The 21552-nt window shown below is 37.9% G+C and overlaps 1 protein-coding gene across 4 annotated transcripts in view; it reads left to right on the forward strand.

The window, feature by feature from the left end:
- SESTD1 (SEC14 and spectrin domain containing 1) overlaps positions 1-21552 on the forward strand; it is a 64494-nt gene that overhangs the window by 7439 nt on the left and 35503 nt on the right. For all 4 annotated transcript variants that reach the window (XM_062640641.1, XM_062640638.1, XM_062640639.1 and 1 more), the window contains 4 exons: positions 6714-6793; positions 12331-12439; positions 14033-14123; positions 18914-19027. In XM_062640641.1, coding sequence (XP_062496625.1) covers positions 6739-6793; positions 12331-12439; positions 14033-14123; positions 18914-19027 — 369 coding nt within the window. In that variant the 5' untranslated portion in view covers positions 6714-6738. The remainder of the gene's footprint in view (positions 1-6713; positions 6794-12330; positions 12440-14032; positions 14124-18913; positions 19028-21552) is intronic.

A 21552-nucleotide genomic window follows, 5' to 3' on the forward strand; every position in this document is an offset into this window, starting at 1 on the left:
AAATCCTGCCTGACCAATTTGGTGGCCTTTTATGATGGGGCTAAGGAGCTGATGGACAGGGGTAGAGCAGTTGATGTCATCTACCTGGATTGTGTAAAGCGTTCGACACTGTCCCACACGAGACATCAATTTGATGGATGGACCATCGGTGGATAAAGAACTGGCTGAATGGCTGCACACAGAGTTGTGGTCAATGGCTCAATGTCTGGGTGGAGACCAGTAATGAGTGGTGTCCCTCAGGAATCAGTGTTGGGACCGGTCTTGTTTAACATCTTCGTCGCTGACACGGACAGTGGGACTGAGTGCACCCTCAGCAAGTTTGCCAATGACACCAAGCTGTGTGGTTCGGTTGATACGCTGGAGGGAAGGAATGTCATCCAGAGGGACCTTGACACACTTGTGAGGTGGGCTGATGCCAACCTCATGAAGTTTAATTATGCCAAGTGCAGGATCCTACACCTGGGTCAGAGCAATCCCAGGCACAGCTACAGGTTGGGCAGAGAAGAGATTCAGAGCAGCCCTGCAGAGAAGGACTTGGGGGGGCTGGTCGATGAGAAAGTGAACATGAGCAGGCAGTGTGCGCTTGCAGCCCAGAAAGCCAACCGTATCCTGGGCTGCATCAAAAGGAGTGTGACCCGCATGTTGAAGGAGGTGATCCTGTCCCTCTACTCTGCTCTAGTGAGACCTCACTTGGAGTACTGTGTGCAGTTCTGGTGTCTTCAACATAAAAAGGACACGGAACGGATGGAACAAGTCCAGAGGAGGGCCATGAGGATGATCAGGGGACTGGAGCACTTCCTGTATGAAGACAGGCTGAGAAAGTTGAGGCTGTTCAGCCTGGAGAAAAGAAGGTTGCGTGGAGACCTCATAACAGCCTTCCAGTATCTGAAGGGGGCCTATAGGGATGCTGGGGAGGGACTCTTCATTAGAGACTGTAGTGATAGGACAAGAGGTAATGGGTTAAAACTTAAAAAAGGGAAGTTTGGATTGGATCTAAGGAGGAAATTCTTTCCCGTTAGGGTGATGAGGCACTGGAATGGGTTGCCCGAGGAAGTTGTGAATGCTCCATTCCCTGGCAGCATTCAAGGCCACGTTGGACAGAGCCTTGGGTGACATGGTTTAGTGTGATGTGTCCCTGCCCATGGCAGGAGGTTTGAAACTTGATGATCTTATGGTCCTTTCCAACCCTAACTATTCTATGATTCTGTGATTCTAAATGAATAGGTAACTGACATTGAAGTTAAAACTTAGGAGTTTTTAACTGGATGTCATGAGCTTTCACTCATTTGTTCTGCATTTGCTGGTTCACTTTTCATTATATTACTTGTTACTTCTTTTTGCCACTCATCCCTTATTTATTTCTTACAGAATTGTTGAGGGGGGTGAAAAGAGTGGGAAATTAATATATGGAAGATGGATTAAATTGAGGAACCAGTTAACAGACCCCTCTTCTAAATTTTATTATTAGCTATATTTACCAAGTAAAGTGTACAAAGTAAGGATTGAAGTTCCAGGTGAAAATGGGGCAGAAGAAATTTAGTTTTTCCAAGCTTAAATTTCTTGTGGCTGTGACAATGTGCTTTTGGATCCTGGCCTAGCAAACTGTTAACCCTAGGTTTAACCAAAAGTAGAGCACATTTTCAATCTGTCCATTCGTCTGCTGTCACAAGTTGCCAAGGTGAAATACTGACTGTATGTGTAATGGAACTGACATGATACAGTTACATTTTGCTTTTAATAAGCTTGCATACTGATGAAATCTGAGTCTGTGGTTTTTATTTTCCTAATTCTTTAGTGTGAATTAATAGGTTATAGAAGGTCAGAAATATTTTCGTTGTGTACCACTTGAAAATCAGCCATAATATAAAACTTCAGTATACTCTTTTTTATGAATATTTTTAACAGACAGTCAAAAACAGAATAAAAGAAAATAAAAATAATTAAATAATTGAAAAGACAAAGTACTTGATTGGATCTTCCCAGTGTATGTGGAGTAACTTTTCTCCTGAGATCTTAAAGGGCTCTAATGTTAAATTTATTAGTGCTGCTCATAATGTGTTAAAAAGTAAAAACCAAACACTCCATTTGACTACTTAAACTGATGTTCATCCGTCAGGTTTTAGTGTTATTTTAAAGATGTCCAGCTCAGTAACCCAGTTCCATTTGCGCTTTAATTGAAGACAGCGTTAACTAATGAACACATACAACCTATTTCTACTTTTGGGACAGGTTTGATGGGCTTCTCAAATTACTCTGGGATATCAGCCCTGGAGACGCCTTATTTCTGTTCTGTATGTCATCTGCCATTTAGCAGTGGGAGGGATGACATCCTTTAATGTATCTTTAAAGGAAGGTGAAATACTAATCTACATAGGTAAAGATGATATTCAGCTTTCAGTGTCTTTCACACATGGATTTTTATTTCTGTGTGGAATAGATGAACTTCTTTTTAAGCTGATCCAGGGAAGGCATGGGGTAATGCTTTGTGGGCTGAAGTTAGCATCTGAAAATCCCTTGCATGCTGGCTTCAGGGAATGAAGCTGCTAATTTTGAAGGTATGCAATTCAGAAGTTGATTTTAAAAGAAAAAGAGAATTTCATTCTATATGATTGAGGCTTTTTTCTTCAGAACTTCAGAATATCTGTTACTTACGCTATTGTTTGTGCCGTACTTGCAAGCTGCTACAGTTTTGAATGTAGCTGCCCATCTGCTGCTTGGTTATTTATGGGCAGATCTGTGGAGTTCCTTCTAATCTCTCAAGTGTTCAAAAACATTAATGAATTAAACATCACAACTCTTGTAAAAAGGGAATTCGATGGAGGGACTGAATGAAGACTAAAAGGGATAAATGACTTGCTGAAAGCCGTATGTATATTTCATCACAGAACAAGGAATACAAACATGATTCTCCTTCCCAGCTTCCCTTCCCTCTAACTTTTAGTCCTGTGCCTAACAGACCAGCTATGCTTTTTTGCTTCATACATGATGAGGGAATGAAAAAAGTACTCATTCTTTGAAACTTGCAGTAGATGCTTGAGAACAGACTAATCCATTTAAAGACCTTGTACCATGTACTGAGAGTATTGAATGCTTCAGGTCTAACAAATTTGAGTAAAAGTGTTTGTTCTCACTGAGCCTGAATTTGTTTTGGTTGTTAATGTTTTGACCAGTGGTTCCCACTGGGTTGCTTGGAAAGAAAACAGTTGGGAGGGCAGCTTTTCTCTTCCAGTGGTCTAGTCAGTGCTAGTCCGTCAACTTCTCTCTCTGCTCGCTGTCTTTAATGGACTTCTAAAATGGCTTTAAATAGCATCTGGACATTGGTTCTTATCTATTTTTTCTATTAAATGATGTGTAGCAGAAAATACAGGTGATATGTTTCATTAATCACAAGTTATGCACTTCTCTGCTGAATTACACTTAGTTCTTATTGTGTGGTTTTGTGGCATTTTTATTTAAAAAAAAAAAAAGGGCAACCAAAAACTATTAGAATTTTAAACTGTGTTGAGTAAACCAATGTAACTTACAGTCTTTTGAGAGAAATGACATGGGATGCAGCCTACCAAGTTATGATTTGATTTCAGTGTAATGCAGCCTGAAACATTGTTTGTGTTTTTATCTCTTCTGTAATTTGTTTTTTTTTACTATGTGTTTACTGTTTCCCCAGCTTCCCATCCTCCCCCTAATGTATACCTATTTCATTTAAGTTTGTATTTAAGAGAATTTTCTTCACAAGTATTACTAGTTTCTACTTGGTGGGGGTGGTTGGAAGAGTGTTCTAGTTCATTGGAACACCTTTCAAATATTTAGGTTTTAAGCAGAAATATTATGTGGATTTAGTCTTGCCAGCTTTCCATGGAAATCTTCAGAAGAGTGAATACATTGTTAGAGATTAACATTGCTTTACTGATTTAAAAACCTGAAAGCCTAGGTTATTCTAAACAAGTTCAGTGAGGTTCTTCATTCTAAGTTCTTTTATTTAACATATTTCCTGTATACACAAGTTTTACAGTTTGAGCTTATGGTATTTTAATTGGCAAAATAGGTTGCAGGTGGGCATGCAGCACTCTAGATTGTTTCTGAAATTCAGCAAACGGATTTAACCTCTTTAGCTTGTTTGATATCTGTAAAACTTGTGCATACAAAAGTTATGTCATTTGTTTTGGAAGTGATAAATTCAGCTTCTAAGTATTTCACTTTCCTCAAGTGAAATCTGTTCTCTTCAGCGCTTTTGTTTTCCTTCTGTAGGTTGTTTTTTTATTTTTTTTATTTAATGAACCCAAATACCTTTTTTTATTGATGAATAGACACTGGATCTGTTTATTTCAGCTAAATAGTGGTACAACATTGAGCAACACATCATTCTTTCCTCATGCTAAATTGAGAGCTTGATGGCCAGTTTAAGAGCCTGTTATTTTGTCTTCCTCCAAACAAGTTAAGAAGAATTTCTTTTACTTGTAGGTCTAAATATGCTTACCTGCTTTTTACCAGTGTACCCTTTTAAAACCCCTTTGATAGCTCCCAGTGGAAAGTAGATGACAGCTCTCTTGAAATTGTTTCTCTTTCCAATATAAAAAAAAAAATATTAATCATTCTGAGATGCTCTGGAGCGTTAAACAAGATAGAGAAGGATGTAAAACCTTATTTTTAAACTGAAGAATTTTTTTTTTTTTTTGTATGTTCTGGTAACCTACTCTGAGAGTTTTCTTGTAGATGGAGCACATTAAAGCTCTTACAGAAGAGAAGCAGTTGAAAACTACAGGAGTTGTTGGAGAAAAGGCTAGGTGTTTGAAATTATCGGTGACTGATCTAATTGTTCTGACTCACCTCCCTCCACTCTGAATGAACAGAATGCTTCCTTTGGTTCCAGGAAATACTGAACAAAAGAACTATTTTAATCCATGGACAGTGCCACCACTGTGGCAGAAATCCAGGCAGTGCTTTCATGCTAAATAAATTGGTCTTTTTGCAGCCGCAGGGAAACATGCTCGAGTCAATAAGTTGATGCAAACTTTTGTTCATATGTGAAAGTATGAAGAAAACAAAGTATGCCTGTGTAGGTTTGGGTTTTCTTCATTGGTTATAATAAGGAGCTATTTATAATAATTTTGAAACATAACTTGGGGAGGAGAGGGAAAAATCATTACCTGATACATAGTCCACGTCTTCAGAAGAAAAGAATACTGCCAGAGTTAAATAGTTCACACAGGGTGGCTTGAGAATGGTGTTGGAGAGAGAAAAATGACAGCCTGAGTTTTGTGGCTTATGGACATATTTTAGGTTTTATAACCTACAAATTTTTGTCTGAAGCATACAGGAAGCATACGTAATAGGATGCTTTTTTGAGTAATTGTTAAAGTGCAAGCTGTTTTAGGATTACTTTTTCAGAAAGAACTGAAGTTTGCTTCCTTCTGTAATATGGGAAATGTGTATTTTATATAATTGACAAAAGTTACACAGGTATGGAGACTTTGAGATAAGGGATGGGAATGAACATTGTGAAGCATTACATATTGGAACAGAGAGGGACAGTATAAACTTGTTGAAATGTTATTTCTGTTCCATAATAAAAATAATCTGGCATTTTTTGTTTACAATGGAGCACGTTGTTTTAACAAGAAAAGGAACAACTGTTTTATTATACCTCTGGCTTTCTATTTAGAGTGCTCTGGTTTTTAGCTTTTTTTTTTTCCCTCTTTCTCCTAGATAGTTTATAGTTTTCATTCAGTTACTTTAACTTAAATTGCTCCTCCTTCATCCCCATTCCTAACCCCCCCTCACAAAGAAAATATTTCTGTTAGTGTAGATGAATGCTGAAAAACCCAGATAGAGAACTCCAGGTTGTGGTCTAAAGCCGTATGTCTACAATTAAAGAAAAGAAATTTATGTGGTTTTGGCATGTATTTTGGCATTGATATTGTCATGTATTTTGAATATTGTATTTCTATGCAGAATTTCTTTTTCATTTTTTTTTTTTTTTGGTATTCTATGTATTTATTTGTGCAAGTATGAACTTGGGAAGGCTTACAAGCAGATGCCAGTTGCTACTTTGTGTAGACTGAAAGAGGAGGTTGGAAGTCAAGTATCCTGTTGATTTCTCAAGGAAACACAGAAGTGTAATCACGGTGAATTGTAGTTCATAATGCAATAAGAATGGCATGAGGGCAAGAAGGGATTTGGAGACAAAAGGAGGAGAAGAATTTCCAGCTATAGGTTAGACATACTTATTTTGGCTGTTGGATGCTTTTCTTTACCCTGCCTTTAGTAGGTCTTTAATTAATGACAGTGTCCTGATGTATATGTAGGATTAGATGTTGAAATAATTACTATGTTCCTGGCAGAGTCTGCCAAAGTGTAATTTAATTTATACTTATTTTACACCTGAATGACTGAGCAAATGGATAATCTACCCCTAAATTAATTGTAGTTTAATAGGGTTGGGAAATAGGACTTTAAACCAGTGTCCTTGGTTGAGATTCTGCTTTGAATTTTTTTTTTTTTTTTTATGAGGGGGAAGAAATCTTTAGATTTACATGGGAAAATTCATATGGTAATGTTTTTTCTTTTACAGTTGTTTTTACAATACAGTGGAGTTTGGTTACAGTGGTCTTTGCTTCTTTCAGAAAAAGTACGGAAGTGTTTTGTCCAGTGCTCAGTCTGGTGAAATATCATAATTGATTTCACATGTTTGACAGCTTTAACTTCTTCTGTTTCAGAGCTGTGAAAATTATCTGAAGTAGGATGGAAGCTTCAGTAATATTACCCATTCTGAAGAAAAAATTGGCTTTTCTTTCAGGTATGGTTTCTATTTTCCTCAGTTGGTTCCTCCCTGCATAACTTGGATGGAATTTTTAGGTTGGTTGATTGTATTTGCTGGATGTATTTAACAGATATTGTTATATTGTTGGTTGGCACTTTGTTGTATATCAAAAAATATCTCTGAAACTTTCAGTCTAGTAGCTGAGGTATTGCTGTTCGCATTTAGCATTTGTTTTCACTGTAGCCTGTAACTCAACCCATAGAGTTGATGTCATGAAGTTTCAGTCCGTATTTAAAAGAATGGTGATTTGGCAGGCATCCAAGAATAATCCTTTCTGGTTTTTTTGTTTGTTTTTTTTTAATGTGGTTTTAGAAATGCAGAATGAATATTTTCAGGTTTTTCTTTAGAAAATTTTTCCTTCCCTTTCACCCCAGTCTTTTCTTCAAGATATAAATGGATGCAAGCAGAATTAGCCATGCATTGCAACATTGTGGTTATTGCCGAATAGTTAATTCAGGCAAGGCTGGAATCATCTCTGTATTTATTAAAGCTTGTTGAATCTTGGGTTGAAGAGAAAAACAAAAGGGAATACTTAAAATGATGAATGACATTCTCTTGCTGATTTCACTGCTGTCATGGATAGCTGTGTTAGCTCTTGGTGTTTGATTGTCTACTCCAGGGTAGGTAGACAATTTGCAGAACACTTCTCAACTTCACAAATTGACGAGTGTTGCCATAAACATTCTTGTGGTTCCTATAGCTAGTCCAGTTTAGCCTGCTCCGGTCACTTGAGAACTGAAACTTGTTCTTTTTGTTAACAGAATTTGTTTTGCTTTGAATTTCCCTACTGCCCCTAGGAACTGCTAATTAGGCAGTTCCTAAAAAATGGAGATCCTCCAAAAACTCAACTTACATTAAAGCCTGGGACAGTGGGCAATTTCTCTGAAAAAGTAGCAGATGGTTAGTATGTTGGTTGTTCAACATTATGCTGCAAGGGGAAGTTCTTATTAACTAGAGTGCATTTTCAATTTGCTATTAAAGCTGCCTGATCCATTTTGAAATACAGGTGTTCTTAGTGGAATGTGATTTATTGAGTGGTGGTTTAAATGCTAGGAACCTTTCTGAACCTACATATTTCTAAGTAGGTTTAACCTTTTTGGAATTGAGTAGCATACTAATGGATGCTTTAATTTAATGAATGGTAAAAATTTATGCAGTAGTTCTTTTAAGTATTGTTCAGTGTAAGTTAAGGAACCTGACAGAGAAATCAGTTCACTGTGTCTCTTTAAAGCAATTTTATTCCATAGAGTTTCATAAATAAAAATACATTAATGATTAAAAAAGTCAGAACACTTACATTTTAGGAAAAGTTCTTCAGTGTTTATATATTGAAGTGTCTTAGCAATTTGAGTTAAATTGGTACAAGTAATGTTGGCCCTGCCACCTTTTTCTGGAAGCAAAACAGGATGGTTTCCAATGGGAGTGTCTCCTCAAATTTGGCGTCCATGGTTGTGTAGCTTCCATGTTAATAGGTCATTACAAAGAGCAGGGGAAAAAAAGGCAAGCTACTACTAACTTGTCAAAAAGCCTGAACAACTGCTTTGGTGCCAAATGAATTAAAAAATTTCTTTTTGCAATGCTCTTGTTTAAGTTAAGGGAAGCAACTGTGTTTTCAGTTTATAAACTGTACCACTTCTGAGTTACAACACACATCAAGTTCATTTCCTCTGATTTTATTTTTCATGTTTAATTCTAAACCAAAAGACTCAGATGAGTCTGAGCATAGTGATTTTTTTGTATGATAAGGAGGTGGTGTTTGCCATGCCTGAAATGACAATGTAACTGGGTTTGTCTCACTAGATATTGTATTCTGAAGGTGGTGGGTGAATACAATATTTCCTTTAAAAATACAGTTTTGAGTTAAGTTGTATACTCATCTAAGAATAATTTTATTTTTTAAATAAATGTTGGTCATCATTTTTCACTGAGGAAAAGAATCAGCTATGACTCCTACCTTTCCTCTTGTTCTGCTATGGCAGGTTGAGCTGTTTATACTTCAGTGCAAGGAAGCTGCACAAATATCACAGTGCAGGCAGAATACAGATGTTTGAATCGTTTCTAGTAGTGTTTACAACCTGGGGGAAAAACTGGTCATTTGTTAGAGAAGATGACTTAAGGAACTGAATAATTTAGATAATTGTTGCAGTCTTTCTGTGAAATGTCAAGAGATTATAGTTTTGGCTTTGGCTTATGTGTTTGTTTTTTTTTTTTAATTCGGCAAATAGTGTCTCAATTCAGGTATGAAAGTGAGAATTGCTGTGTGGCTAGTATCTTGCATAAGTGGCCTTCAAGTGTCATTTTTAAACTTTCATTAGTTAGACCCTGTTCAACATTGGAGTCCTTCAGGTCTGTGTAAGCAAAATATGAACTGCTATTAATATTATTGTTATTTTCTTTTGTGGGGCCTGATGTTTGTCTCATGAATCCAGAGCTATCTGAACAGAACTGGTCCCTTCCAGTTATGAGTCGGCTATTGTAAGACTAATTTGCTATAAATACTAGAAGAAAAAGTATTTTTCTGGAAACTATTCCTTCCCCAGCCATGTATATATTAATTAAAATGAACAACTTCAGTGCTCCACTTGTGAGTTCATGGGTAGGGGAGGAGAGAGAAGTGTTAGATACAGTTTTTACAAATATATCATCTAGCAGAGTGCTGAGCTGCTGCGATGGCTCCTGGAATTTTGGACCCTGGAAGTTGGTTCAAGGTGACCTTTCTACAGTTCCTGGTAAAAATACCTTCATAACCTCTTGTGTTCTTACTTTTCAAACTGCAGGCTTGCTCAGTTTGATCACCAAACTCTATCCTATTTTTTATTAAAACTTCTGACAGTGTTTTTGTGCTTCCCTACTACACTCATTTTTATAACGTAAATAATTTTTGAACTTGGCTGTTGCAAATTTTAGTTTCAACGAATTTATTTTCTACATTCTTAAGGCCTGCTACCCTCCCTTCTCAGAGGATTTCCTTATGGATAAGGAAAGACCAAACAATGCCTGAACACTTAAGGAAAGGCTTCTTTATTCATTTTAATGTTAATACTCTTGTTGAGAGATGGTAGCTAACAAGCTGCCATTTAATCAGTGTGACTTCTGAAGCATTTTACAACCACAAACTCGGCATTTTTCTCTTATTTGTTGGATTTAATGTGTGCTCACGAAGCACTGTAGCAAGTAGAGAGAAATATTTTTTTCTTTTTCAGTTCAAGTGTACATTTGAGAACAGACATCCAGTTTTTTAAATCAATAAAGTATTTTCCTTTTTCTTCCACTTACACACTCTGATTTTGAGGTTTTCTGCCACTTGGAAATTAAGAAGGGCAGACAATCTGTAAATAAGTGTTGCTTTAAACTGTGACTCCCTCTTAGTTTGTGTGGAAAGGATCTGTCTTTTCTCATGGAGCACCACACTTTAATTATTCTATTTGGAAATAAAACTCTTAAAAAGTGCATTGATGTTTTTCCAGCAGTAATTCTCCCCCCCCCCCCCCCCCAAGATAAATGAGGGCAGCACAGCTGTGGCAATGAACCACTTAAAACAGTAGGTCCTTTATGAAGATGCGTAAGATAAGTGACAGGGGAGATCTTTAATACTCTTTGGGGAGCTTACACAGCTTTGGAAACAAGGGAAAAACCTACTGTAGTTAAGATGCCAACATATATTGTGTAATCAGTGTTTTTCCATTATCTTGCCTGCATCTCTAACGGATGGGGGGGGATTCTCATCAAATTATGCCAGTGTACATGCATCAGCAAACATTGCTGTGCTTGTTTCCTTCATGTTATTTCTGCGCAGCTGTTACTATTCTGTGAAAAGTTATTACCAAATAGACAAATGTCAGTTCTTCCAATTTTAAGGAACTTTATGAAGCAAAAGCATGATTTAATTTCTTTAACCATATGAATAACACAATTTGAGAATAAAGGTGTTCTTTCTAGGGTTACAGAAATTTACTTTGCTTCTTTTTCACCTTATATAAAGCTGAGAGTTATCTTTGTACAATTTTTCTAACATGTAGAGAAAACTGCCTTCTACATGTGCTTAAATGTATCTTTTGTTTTTAGTATATCTTATTAATAAAATAGCTAATATATTAAAACTTATTCTAAAAAATAATATTGAATAAAATGGAAAAGGCTTTCAGCTACTCCAGGTTGTGGAACACTTACTTTGATGCTGTTTTAATGTACAGATGGGCATTAATTTTAGAAAAATACTCAAGGATTTAAAAAACTACCCCCAGTCTTTTAAGATTACCAAAGTTGTGATTTAATAAGCTGTAAACTAAAGAACTATAGCCTTCTGGAGTATGCTTGGATTCATTAATGTTCTTCACTTGATGCACAAATTCCCCTCTTCACCTCTCATATTTCCCTTCGTGGTTCCCCAACCGAGACACTTGATTGGGTTTTTAAATTAAGATTTCTTTTCTTCTTGCTGGTTAGACATTAAAAAATTCAAGGGCAGAAAGGGAAAAAAAAAAATAGGTAAGGTGGTTCTCTCAAAGTGGAGAATATATGAACTAGATGAGCTGTTCCAAATTCAGTGGATTTAGCTCAAGTTCTAATTTAAGAGATGAGAAAGAACCTAGTTCAAATCCATTTTGATTACTGGTTTATACCTGTGTGACTCAAGAAGTCAGTCTTGACTGGAAACACCAGAAGAAAAAAAAATTCAGCTTTCATAATGATCCATATATTTTTTTTTTTTTTAACTGTACCTTTCCAGAGACTTTCTTGAGAATCTGTGTAGTCAAGAACAACCCAAACCATGGTTGCAGAACAGTCAACTTAAGTGCAGCACATCAGCATCAGCTAATACTTTATCTTACTGGATTTCCTAATGGACGTAAAAATATGAGGCCAGCTCTTTCAAGATTTTTGTTGCTGATATTTCTTGTAAAACTTTTACCAGAAGGGTTTGAAAATACATATGAAGATTAAAGCAACTCGTTGGAAATATTTATCTCCAGTGTAAGGTGACTGTTACGTGTTTTGAAGCAGGTCTGGAAATCTTACGTGTTCGAATGAGCTACCAATTCAGAGTATGTGTCATGGGCAGCCTGTGTAGTACAAGATCCTGCATTTGTGTAGTTGATACTTCTAGGAAGTGTGTTCCAGTGGGAGCTGCTGGGTACATGCTCACTTTGGAAGCTTACTGTTTCTGTCATGCTGGTAATATAGAAGGACTACAAGATGCTTTTTAACAGTTTAATCTAGATATGCAAAAATAATGCTTTTGGAAAACTTGATTTGTGGTGTTCATGTTGAAAGTACTAGATGAAAGACTGTGACAGCTACAGATGTAGTCTGTGCTCTGAAGCCTTGGTAATGCCTTAAACATCAATGTGGTGAATGAATCCTTGGAACTGAGAGGTGCAATATTAGTTTCACAGCAACTTGGAAGTTTACTCTTATGATGTATTTTGAGACTATGTAACTGCAAAGTATTTCTTTTACCTTTAATCCGTCATATTACCTTTCTAATGACTTTTTTTTCCCCCCTGAAATAGGAGGGAAGGACAGAAGAAGTGGCCTCATTCTGACAATTCCATTATGCCTTGAACAGACAAGCATGGATGAGCTGAGTGTCACACTAGACTATCTGCTAAGTATCCCAAGGTGATTTCAAAGGCATTCTGTTCAGGGCTGCCACCTTTTCTGGTGGTGGAAGGGATATTTTTATGGGTTTTTTTTTTTTTCTTCTTACTTTCTCTTCAGTAATGTTTAAAATGTGATACTGTCTGACCGAATTAGAAGCATACATCCTGTTTAACTGGGGGCATCTGCCAAGGTTTGCATATATCCTTTTATATTGTATATTTGACACTTTTTTCTTTTTTTTTTTTTTTGCCTTGTTTATTTCCTCATTCCTTTCTTGGGATGTTTTTAACTTCTTTTTGATGTCAGTGCTCTTAAATTGCTATGTAAATTAATGAGCCATTCTAATGAAATTCCTAAGCTTGCAAAGGTAGCAATGCCCAAAGTAAAAAAAGCTTCTTCTTCTATCTTTACTATTCTGTGTGCCTAATCTTTGTAGATTGTAGTGCATAAGTATGCAGCGAGTCAAAAAACATGTAAAGTCTTACTGAAGTTAGTGAGCAACTCAAATGTTTAAAGTTAAAATACTACTTAAATGTGCTGAATGATGATTTGGGTATCCTCTCATCCAGACCTTGCTGTAAAATCATTGTTAAGTTCTGTGCATGTAACGCTGCAAGTTTATAGTGACAGTTGTTGGTCCTAGCTTAGTTAACCACATTTTCCTAAGATCCAGAGATTGATCTGTCATAGATGTTTGTTTTTTTTTTTTTTTTTTTTTTCCTTGTGCCACTGATTTAAGAAGGCAGGAAGCTTCTTGGATAGGTGATTGCTTTTGTTATCCATTTAAATTCCTCTTCTGGAAACAGAGGAACAATGGCTGAAGACTAATGTACTTTGCTTATTGCAATTTAGTAATGTTCTTAAAACACAATTAAATGTGTGGTATTTTTTTGTTTGGTTTTTTTTTGTAGTTAAGATTTTTAAAAAATTCTGATTGGGGAGAGAGGCAAAGAATAAATTCAGGTTGCTTACACGTAACACATAAGGTATATGAGGATATCGCACAACATCTTAGTTGTGGATATTTTAGGGTTTTTCAAACAGCTTGTTGTCTTTTGTAAAGTGATGAAAATACCAAATGGTCATCTGAGCCAGTCATCTCATTAACTTAAGGCTTTGGCTGTATTTATGGAACAGATGCAGGCATTGTGATTCTAGCAAGTGTCAGTTGTTCTGCTGTCTCAACGTGATATATGTTTTTACATATATTAGTGTAGGAATAACTGTGTGAAAATGCAACCAAAGTTCTTTGTTCTCTATACAAACTGGGAAATCATCTAATGTTCTGTTTGTCAGTCATGAAGAAAAATGACCTTTCTTTTATAGTGGCAGTTTGGAAAAATCATTGCTATTTTTGTTTGCATTTTGTTTTTTTAAGCATGAAATAACAGTTGCATTTCTCAGTATGAAACATAACGCTTACTGTTACATGCAGGTTGCTTTGTTTTTTGTAAGCTCAGAAGATCACAGAAATGGTTTGGTTTTGTAATTGCAGATTTGGGCACTAAAGATTATGAAATGCTGTTCTACCTTATGTAAATTTCAGGGGTTTTGGTTACTTACAACTTTATCAGACACAAATTTTTTTCCTAAGTGTTTTTCTTCTTTCAGTGAGAAGTGTAAAGCTAGAGGATTTACTGTGATAGTGGATGGCAGAAAATCACAGTGGAACGTGGTAAAGACAGTTGTGTTAATGCTACAGGTAAATAAATTTTTTACTGATTAATTTTATAGATGTGAATCCAATAGCTCTGTTATTGTAGATGTAGTAATATCTTTACTGAGAAATAGACAATATATAGCCTCTTAAAATTACAAAATGTGGTTCTATGACAGCTCAGTGCAAAAAGAAACTGTCTGAAATGTGGATGATATGCCTCGCTTAAGTTGAGGGACAAATATATTACATGCTGAGAACATCCAATTGTAGACTCTCTTCTAAAACAGAGTTTTGGTTAAAACACAGAAATATGCTTCTGGCATTATTAATGGTGAGTAGTAGGAATGTCTTCAGGGCAGCAACTTCACACTGGTAGTGCAGCTGAGCAGGTTCTGGTGCAATCACAGTATCACAGTATGCTAGAGATTGGAAGGGACCTTGAAAGATCATCTAGTCCAATCCCCCTGCCGGAGCAGGAACACCTAGATAATGTTACACAGGAATGTGTCCAGGTGGGTTTTGAATGTCTCCAGGGAAGGAGACTCCACGACCTCCCTGGGCAGCCTGTTCCAGTGTTCCGTCACCCTCACTGAGAAGAAGTTTCTTCTCAAGTTAAGTGTGGAACCTCTTGTGTTCCAATTTGTACCCATTACCCCTTGTCCTATCATTGTTTGCCACTGAGTAGAGCCTGGCTCCATCCTCGTGACACTCCCCCTTTATATATTTATAGACACTAATAAGGTCACTCCTCAGTCTCCTCTTCTCCAAACTATAGAGACCCAGCTCCCTCAGTCTTTCCTCATAAGGGAGATGCTCCACTCCCTTAATCATCTTCGTTGCCCTGCGCTGGACTCTCTCCAGCAGGTCCCTGTCCTTCTTGAACTGAGGGGCCCAGAACTGGACACAATATTCCAGATGGGGTCTCACCAGGGCAGAGTAGAGGGGAAGGAGGACCTCTCTTGACCTACTAACCACCCCCCTTCTAATACACCCCAGGATGCCATGGGCCTTCTTGACCACAAGGGCACAGTGTTGGCTCATGGTCATCCTGTTGTCCACTAGGACCCCCAGGTCCCTCTCCCCTACACTGATCTCTAACAGGTCATTTCCCAACCTATACTGGAACCTGGGGTTGTTCCTGCCCAGATGCAGGACTCTACACTTTCCCTTGTTATATTTCATCAAGTTATTGCCTGCCCAACTCTCCAGCCTGTCCAGGTCTCGCTGGATGGCAGCACAGCCTTCTGGCATGTCAGCCACTCCTCCCAGCTTAGTGTCATCAGCAAACTTGCTGATAGTACACTCAATTCCCTCATCTAAATCGTTGATGAATATATTAAATAATACCGGTCCCAGTACTGACCCTTGAGGCATTCCACTAGTTACAGGCCTCCAACTAGACTCCGCCCCATAGACTACAACTCTCTGGCTTCTCTCCTTCAGCCAGTTCGCAGTCCACCTCACTACCTGATCATCCAGTCCACACTTCCTCAATTTAGCTGTGAGGATGCTGTGGGAGACTGTGTCAAATGCTTTGCTGAAGTCAAGGTAGACCACATCCACCGCTCTGCCATTATCCATCCACCGTGTTATTTCCTCATAAAAGGCTAAGAGATTGGTCAAACATGATTTCCCCCTGGTGAAGCCATGTTGACTGCCCCTCATAACCCTCTTATCCTTGATGTGCCTTAAGATGGCACCAAGGATAAGGTGCTCCATCACTTTCCCAGGGATGGAGGTGAGGCTGACCGGTCTATAGTTACCCGGGTCCTCCTTCTTGCCCTTTTTGAAGACTGGGGTGACATTTGCTTTCCTCCAGTCCTCTGGCACCTCTCCCGTTTCCCAAGACTTGGTAAAGATGATGGAGAGCGGTCTAGCAATGACTTCCGCCAGTTCCCTCAGCACCCGCGGGTGCATCCCATCTGGACCCATGGATTTATGGATGTCCAGATTGCTCAACTGATCTCTAACCCATTCCTCATCGACTAAGGCAAACCGCTCCGTCGACCTGACTTCATCTAAGGCCTCAGGGGTACAGGGCTCTTCAGGACTGCCTGCAGCAGAGTAGACAGAGAAAGAAGGCATTCAGTAACTCTGCCATCTCTGCATCTTCTGTCACCAGGGCACCCATCCCGTTCATCAGTGGGCCTACATTGCCTCTGGTGTTAGTTTTATCTGCCATGTATTTGAAAAAGCTCTTTTTGCTGGATGCTAAACAAAATAGAAGAAGGGGGGGAAAGTTCCAATTCCCAATTAAAGAAATTTACAACAATTTATTATTTTAGCTTTTCAGAATGGTAGGGTTACAGTAAAGTCTGCTAAACAGTATTGTTTATTTTCTGGTCTCAGTGGTAAAAGACAATGCATGATACAGCGCTTTGAAGAGAGAACTTTGACTACTGCCTTGCTTTCTGCTCAGATAATTTCTTTCTACTAGAGCAGTTTTCCTCTCAAAATTAAATGAAGCCTCAAAGTATGTAAAATTTGAATTATTTCATTTTATTGTCATTCTGGCTTATTGTTGCTCCTGGGTTTTTAAGTCTGTTTCAGGGTGTCTTTCACCTATTCTTCACTAAGATGTCATTCCTATTAGTAGAGTAATTGGATCCACTATATTCTGATTACGATCTCAACTGAGCTTTCACTTCAGCTAATGTGCAGTTGTGGCATTTAGTGGGAACTTCAGCTAGTGGTGAAGGTAGTTTGCCCATGCTCAGATTTTACTGCTTCCTGTTAGCACAGTTCCTGCCAGTGTGAAGCCTGCAGAAATATAGGTTGCACATCTGTATCTAATTTGAGAAGGAAGTAATGAAGATTTTCTGATGTAAACTAATCACTAGTGCACACCACTTGAGATTACTCTCTGCTTGGGCACAGATAGGTGCTGGTTGGTCATCAGGCAGTTGTATGTTAAATATTTTGTCTACTTTTAAATAGAATCATAAAATAGTTAGGGTTGGAAAAGACCTTAAGATCATCTAGTTCCAACCCCCTTGCAGGGACACATCACACTAAACCATGTCACCTTGAACGCTGCCAGGGGTGGCGTTGGGCAACCCATTCCAGTGCCTCACCACCCTAACAGTAAAAAACTTCCTCCTAGATCCAATCTGAACTTTCCCTGTTTAAGTTTTAACCCGTTACCCCTTGTCCTGTCACTACAGTCTCTAGTGAACAGTCCCTCCCCAGCATCCCTATAGGCCCCCTTCAGATACTGGAAGGCTGCTATGAGGTCTCCATGCAGCCTTCTCTTCTCCAGGCTGAACAGCTCCAACTTTCTCAGCCTGTCTTCATACAGGAAGTGCTCCAGTTCCCTGATCATCCTCATGGCCCTCCTCTGGACTTGTTCCAACAGTTCCGTGTTCTTTTTATGTTGAGGACACCAGAACTGCACACAATACTCCAGGTGAGGTCTCACTAGAGCAGAGTAGAGGGGCAGGATCACCTCCTTCAACCTGCTGGTCACGCTCCTTTTAATGCAGCCCAGGATACGGTTGGCTTTCTGGGCTGCAAGCGCATGCTGCCTGCTCATGTTCACTTTCTCATTGACCAGCCCCCCCAAGTCCTTCTCTGCAGGGCTGCTCTGAATCTCTTCTCTGCCCAACCTGTAGCTGTGCCTGGGATTGCTCTGACCCATGTGTAGGATCCTGCACTTGGCATGGTTAAACTTCATAAGGTTCGCATCAGCCCACCTCACAAGTGTGTCAAGGTCCCTCTGGATGGCATTCCTTCCCTCCAGCGTATCAACCGAACCACACAGCTTGGTGTCATCGGCAAACTTGCTGAGGTCGCAGTCAATCCCACTGTCCGTATCAGCGACGAAGATGTTAAACAAGACCGGTCCCAACACTGATCCCTGAGGGACACCACTTGTTACTGGTCTCCACCCAGACATTGAGCCATTGACCACAGCTCATTGTGTGTGGCCATCCAGCCAGTTCTTTATCCACCGAGTGGTCCATCCATCAAATTGATGTCTCTCCAATTTAGAGACAAGGATGTCGTGTGGCAAAAAGTTTTTGTATATTCATTAAAATGGCATAAGAATGAAATATCTTCTTTTTTTTAAACGCTGTGATTTCTGACTTAGGTAAACTTAACTTTTTGAGAATTATATTTTTTTAAATAAGGCATTAAAGAGAAATCCCATGGACTGTGTCACTTTTATGTCAGTATTGTAATTACTGTTGCTTATTGCTATAGCTGGTGATTTGACTAATCAAGAGTCTCTATTCCTTCATCTGCATTCAGTGTGCCAGCATAAAATCAACCTGGTAGATTAAATTATTGTTTTAGGCAGAGGATTGTTTTCTTTGTAATAGTCCTATGAACTAATATTACACCCTTTCTTTCTAGTGTAAGCAGTACATACTAGAGAATTATAGGATATAATCTTGTCATGTGATTTAATGACAAAGTGTGCAATTTTTTTCTAACTTCGTAGTTACCGTTTTATTCTACATAGCAAATTACATAGGTAGGAAGCTTTGTTATCCTTCATATTTTTTCTTTTGAGGAAAATGCCATAAATTAAGTCTAGCCAATAACTCATGTGTTTTTTTTACTGATGTAGCACAGAGTAATGCTTAAACCTCAGAAACTGAGAGTAAAGAGATTAGATTTTCTGTCATTTTTAACACAATTTTGCCATGAAATTTAGTGCAGTCTTCCTCAAAGTGGTATGGAGGTGGCATGCAAGGCAGGTGCAGCAGACTTAACAGACAGAAACTAAACTAAGTTCTTGAATGAATGATGGCATATAAGTGGAATTCAGCTTTGTGGTAATTGAAGGTTTAATCTTGAATGGTTTACTTTTTTCATTTGTTTTACAGAACGTTGTTCCAGCTGAGGTGTCACTTGTTTGTGTAGTAAAGCCAGATGAATTCTGGGATAAGAAGGTTACACATTTCTGTTTTTGGAAAGAAAAAGATAGACTTGGCTTTGAGGTATGTAGAACTTCTGTTTCAGTCAGATATACCATTTGTGGAATACTGGATTAATTGCATGAAAATTAATGTCTCTCTTGAAAGTAGTTATATTCCAGGTGCTTTGTAGATATCCTTAACAAACCACTGTGGCATTTTAACTTTTTTCCTTCTTCAATAAGAGTATTAAATGAAGTAGCTCTCAAATTAGAGAAGTGTAGCATTTTTCTTTGCTCGGCAAGAGGAAAAAGCTTTTTGATGTATATTATATATGTTTTGAGTAAGAAGCCTTTGCATAGGCTTTAGCATGAGTATTTTTCATGACTCTTCTGGGATGACTGTAGAGTTGCATGTGGTATGGGGTTGATAAATCAGTAGTAACCATTTTGAAGAACATCTTGTTGTTGCGTGCGTCTGTTCTCTTTTTTAGTTTGTTGACGTTAGTAACAGTGGTTATAGGTCACTTCAGTTTGCCAAATAGCTGATACTGTTCTTAGCTCGTGAGGCAGATTGTGTACAAGAGATTACACTCTAATGTTAGCAGTTCCGTTCTTGTATCTTCTGGGGAGGTTAATTGAAACCTCTTTTTTTTATTTTTACTTTTTTCTCTGTTTTCAGGAAATTCAGTATCATCAATCCTTCCAATAATTTTTGAAGCTTATCTATAATTTGACCTACAGCAAGCCCGCTGTGCTCATCAAATACTAAAATGTCGACGTATTTTGTACAACAGAGCTCTTAAAAAGAGATTGAATAGAAAAGCATTTTGCAGCCTTGTCCGATGCTGTGTAATTCTTTCTGATGTTGACATTATAAAATTCTTGCATACTCCTGTAGAAAATCTAGGGAAAATGAGAATTGGAAGGTGGTAGCTGAAAGGTTATGCAACTGCTAAGTAAAATAAACCTAAAACCATCTAGACATAATGCTGTTAATTCATATGAATTTTGTCTTAAGTCCGTATCAGATTTTACCTAGAATAGGTGGTTTCATTTCTGGAAACAGTTCCTGCATGTGGAAGTGCTCTGAAGAAGTGTGGCGGTAAAGGGTAATATTCCTATTTTCAATCAAATGATGAAACCTTTTTATGTTGGTTTTTGGGTTTTTGTTCTGTTTCTTTTTTCTTTAAGATTCCTTTTATTACATCTTTTTTTTGTAATTTGCTTTAGAGCCCTGTAAGTAAGGATATCCTGCACATTTGCCTTCAGGTTATCTTGCAGATGAATATCATATTTTCTTTTTGAGTAGTTCTTAAAATTCCGACTTGAAAGTAGCCCAAGTTCAGCATAGCAATCCAGAGAATCTCTGAACAGCCAATTGTGTATTTGAAAGTCTGCAGCCAGCAAGATATTCACTAATAAAGGTACTGAAGTGCCTGAAAGTTTGCTACTGTTGGTTCCAACTGTGATAATCTTATGACTTGCATTGCAGTTTAAAGTCGCTTGGGTTTCACAGATGTTTTTCTGTCCCTTCACCTGAATCCCTCGAGGAGACTGGCAAGGCCGTATGGTTAAATTATCTTTCATTTTGAAGTTCAGCATGTAGCAGCTTAGTCATAGCTTCTTTAATGAAAAAACATGAGTGTGGTGGTGTCCACCTTTTATAAACTAGCCTATTGTTTATCTTATCTCCAAGATGAGAATTAAAGACTGACCAACCATTTGTACTCAAAAGGGTGATTTAAGAGCTTGTGTTTAGAAAGTGACTTAAGTTTGCTGAATTCAGTTTTACACAGACATTTTCCGGACATAAGATAAACACTAAAACCCAGAAAGGGGCAGTAATAAAGGTAAATCCTCATCCTTAGCATTCCCTAATCTGATTTAGGCTCTCTTTTCCCATCTGCACACCCATAAATACAGTCCTTGAACAAGTTCAGGAAGCCTTTAAATTTTATGCAGTGGTTGTTGCTGTATACATCATGTTATTGCGAGGTTGGAAATTAGTCCTCTAGAAGATTCTTCTTGGATTTTTCTTTAGTATGACTCAGCTAGAATCTATTTCTAGACAAATAAGCAGGAACCCTACAGAAAATCTGTTAACAAAGCAGAGATAGTTTTACATGGCTGTGATAACAGAAGGATACTTTTGTTTGACTTTACGGATTGGCTAACAGACATTAAATGATAATACTGTAATGAAATTTAGTAAGCTTAGTAATTTTATGAATCATGTTCTGTGCCAATGATGATGTTGGCGTTCTTGGCATAGAACATAGGAGTTGTGTAACTCAACATTTTGGTTTCTGTTTCTGAACTAGTTTTTTTTGTTACTGAACCATAAACATTTCTCTCTGACCCAAAATTTTAACCTAAGATTCTCTTAAATTTATAGTTCTGAAGTTTTAGGAGTAAGAAAATAATGCAAGTATTAGAGATACATTTCATGTAAACATATATCAAAATGTGTCAGTTGTAAGAGAAATAGTGAGATATTATTTCACAAGAAAAATAATCGTAGCACTAAAACATGGCAGCTGCTTCCTAAGCAGGAGGAAAACTTCAGATTTGTTCTCTGTATCTTGGCTTGATGCATGGGCAGATGCA

The sequence above is a fragment of the Pezoporus occidentalis genome, unplaced genomic scaffold (genome assembly GCF_034315485.1).
Source record: "Pezoporus occidentalis ecotype Australia unplaced genomic scaffold, CSIRO_AGI_Poc_V1 ctg66, whole genome shotgun sequence".
NCBI classification, from domain to species: Eukaryota; Metazoa; Chordata; class Aves; order Psittaciformes; family Psittacidae; genus Pezoporus; species Pezoporus occidentalis.